At 43.3% G+C, this 2,097-nt stretch overlaps 1 protein-coding gene across 1 annotated transcript; it reads right to left on the bottom strand.

Moving 5' to 3' along the window:
• Positions 1–220: 220 nt before the first annotated feature.
• On the bottom strand, positions 221–574 carry LOC136536948 (cysteine proteinase inhibitor 8-like). The gene has a single exon (XM_066529077.1). It carries the CDS (start codon positions 572–574, stop codon positions 221–223), a length of 354 nt encoding a protein of 117 aa, XP_066385174.1.
• Between the last annotated feature and the right edge of the window lie 1,523 nt (positions 575–2,097).

Genomic DNA, 2,097 nt, shown 5'->3' with positions numbered 1-2,097 from the left:
TTCTGTCTTAATTTTAAGCTTTCTGAGTTTGTTAGCATCTATAAAAACAGATAAAGATAGACCAAGTTCGATCAAGACTCTTTGATGGAAGCTTACTTATTATAATCCGATGGTATGACAAGAGCAATACAGCATGTCGTTTGTTACATACACCGCGGTAATTGCAGACCTCTAATCTGAATCTGAATCCTAGAACCGTCGTCCGGCGACGTCTTATAGATCAGTTCGCCGGCGCAAACGATAGTAGTTGCCGCGTCTTGGTCCACTCCTTCTCGTACACCGCCGCCCCATACGTCGCGTTTTTCCCGGCGCCCTTGGTCGCTTCGATGATCAGCTTGTAGTTCGTCCCGGCGACGACCTGCTCCTCGCCGCTCACCACCTTGCTGAAGACCAGACTATCGCTGGCCGCCGTGTCGTACTCCGAAACCGCCCAGCGGCCGAGCTCTTGGATGTGGGGGTCGTTCACGTTCTTGATCGACTTCCACCCGCCGACGATCTGCGGCTCCTCGCTCGCTGATGCAGCGGGAGCGACGGAGCACAGGCCGGCCACTGCGGCGGCGACGACGATGAGCATGGAAATAAGGGTCCTCACATGGTCAAATCAAAAGATCTCTCGGTTCTTGGGAGAGCTTGGAGATTTGTTGGTTCCACAGTGACTTGGGTGATAGCAGGGTGGGACCGTGGGAGGGACCAAGTGGGCATTAAATAGGTAGCTTGAGGATGTTTTCTGAAACAAATATATAAAATAAATAAAATTCTACTAGTTATCTTTTAATTTAATTCTTGCTAAACTTATCTTTTGTATACTAGTAGTATTTATTAATTTATATTATTACTATCCTTTTTATTATCGTTCCATTTGATATATTGCTGCATATAGTAGTCTTTAAGTACTCAATTGACATAATATTATCATCCTTTTTCTATTGAAGTACTACGAAGAATTGTTTTTTTTTTTTTGCCTCCTCTCACCCTAGCTAAGCACACATTTATCAAACCCAATCATTATAGTCTTAATTTGTGAAGTTTGAGTCGTGATCATCTTTAATAATCAGCCAAGTTTTTGGAATAACAATTGTCTGTAGATTACTTGGTAAATAATTAGTTTTTTTAGAGCGTCATGACATTAAGAGGAACAACGATTAGCTTTTTTATGGACTACTCCATTTGTTCCTAAATAAATAGATTTCGAAATTTATCTTAAGTCAAACTTTTTAAACTTTGACCGCACTTATATAAAAACATGTCAAGATTTGTGATAACAAATTAGTATTATTAGATATACCATAGAATATATTTTCATAATATGATCATTTTGTGTCATAGATGTTATTACTCTTTCCTATAAAGTTACTAAAACTTAAGATAGTTTGACTAACACGCATTCTAGGAATTGATTTATTTGGGACGGAGGGAGTACTCAATAAAGCACAAAAGATTTTTTTTCTCACTCTAAATCATCAAGCAACTAATATGCTTATCAAGACCTTGGCAATGGCTACCTTTGTATATTCGCAGAAGAATGTTGGTGAATTGTATTCTTAGATTCATACACGTAACTATTTTATCGTCGTTAGTGAATTGCATCACTTAGTTCATAGCTCATGATTGAGATGGCAACTAGAGCAAGCATATGGGTACACCGTCAAAAACCAAGATAACAGCATGCCTGCCCCCATCCCCTCCACGATGTCGAGGACCTCCCTCTCATCCAAGGCGGCAGGGTGTCGGAGAGCTCCTCCATGGTGACTCAACGCGGGACTCCCCCTTCATTCTCATGGCCAACACAACAACCGCCCCCGCCAGGAAGGCCCGGATGGCGGCGATGGTGTAGGACTTTGGAGATGGGTGTGGCGCGAGTGGGCTGCAGTGGCTCAGCGTGGGAAGGTGAAGCAAATTTTTTTACCGCCGGGTGGTGTTTGGATGTCGGATGTGAGCAAGAAAGTTACGCCGTGACTCGCCAGAGGAACTTTAGTGGATCTAAGTCCAATGACGACACGGTGGGTAGTAGTGTTCCTAGTGGGTCGCCATGCTCTGCCCGAAGGACCTCTTGTTGTGAAGGTCAACTGCCATGAAATGCAGCAGCTGCCTCGTGAT

The sequence above is a fragment of the Miscanthus floridulus genome, chromosome 2 (assembly GCF_019320115.1).
Source record: "Miscanthus floridulus cultivar M001 chromosome 2, ASM1932011v1, whole genome shotgun sequence".
NCBI lineage: Eukaryota > Viridiplantae > Streptophyta > Magnoliopsida > Poales > Poaceae > Miscanthus > Miscanthus floridulus.
This window is presented reverse-complemented; position numbering and strand designations above follow the sequence as displayed.

Bases quoted from the DNA above. Each gene is read 5' to 3' on its own strand.
- LOC136536948 (XM_066529077.1), bottom strand. From the start codon at position 574: ATGCTCATCGTCGTCGCCGCCGCAGTGGCCGGCCTGTGCTCCGTCGCT.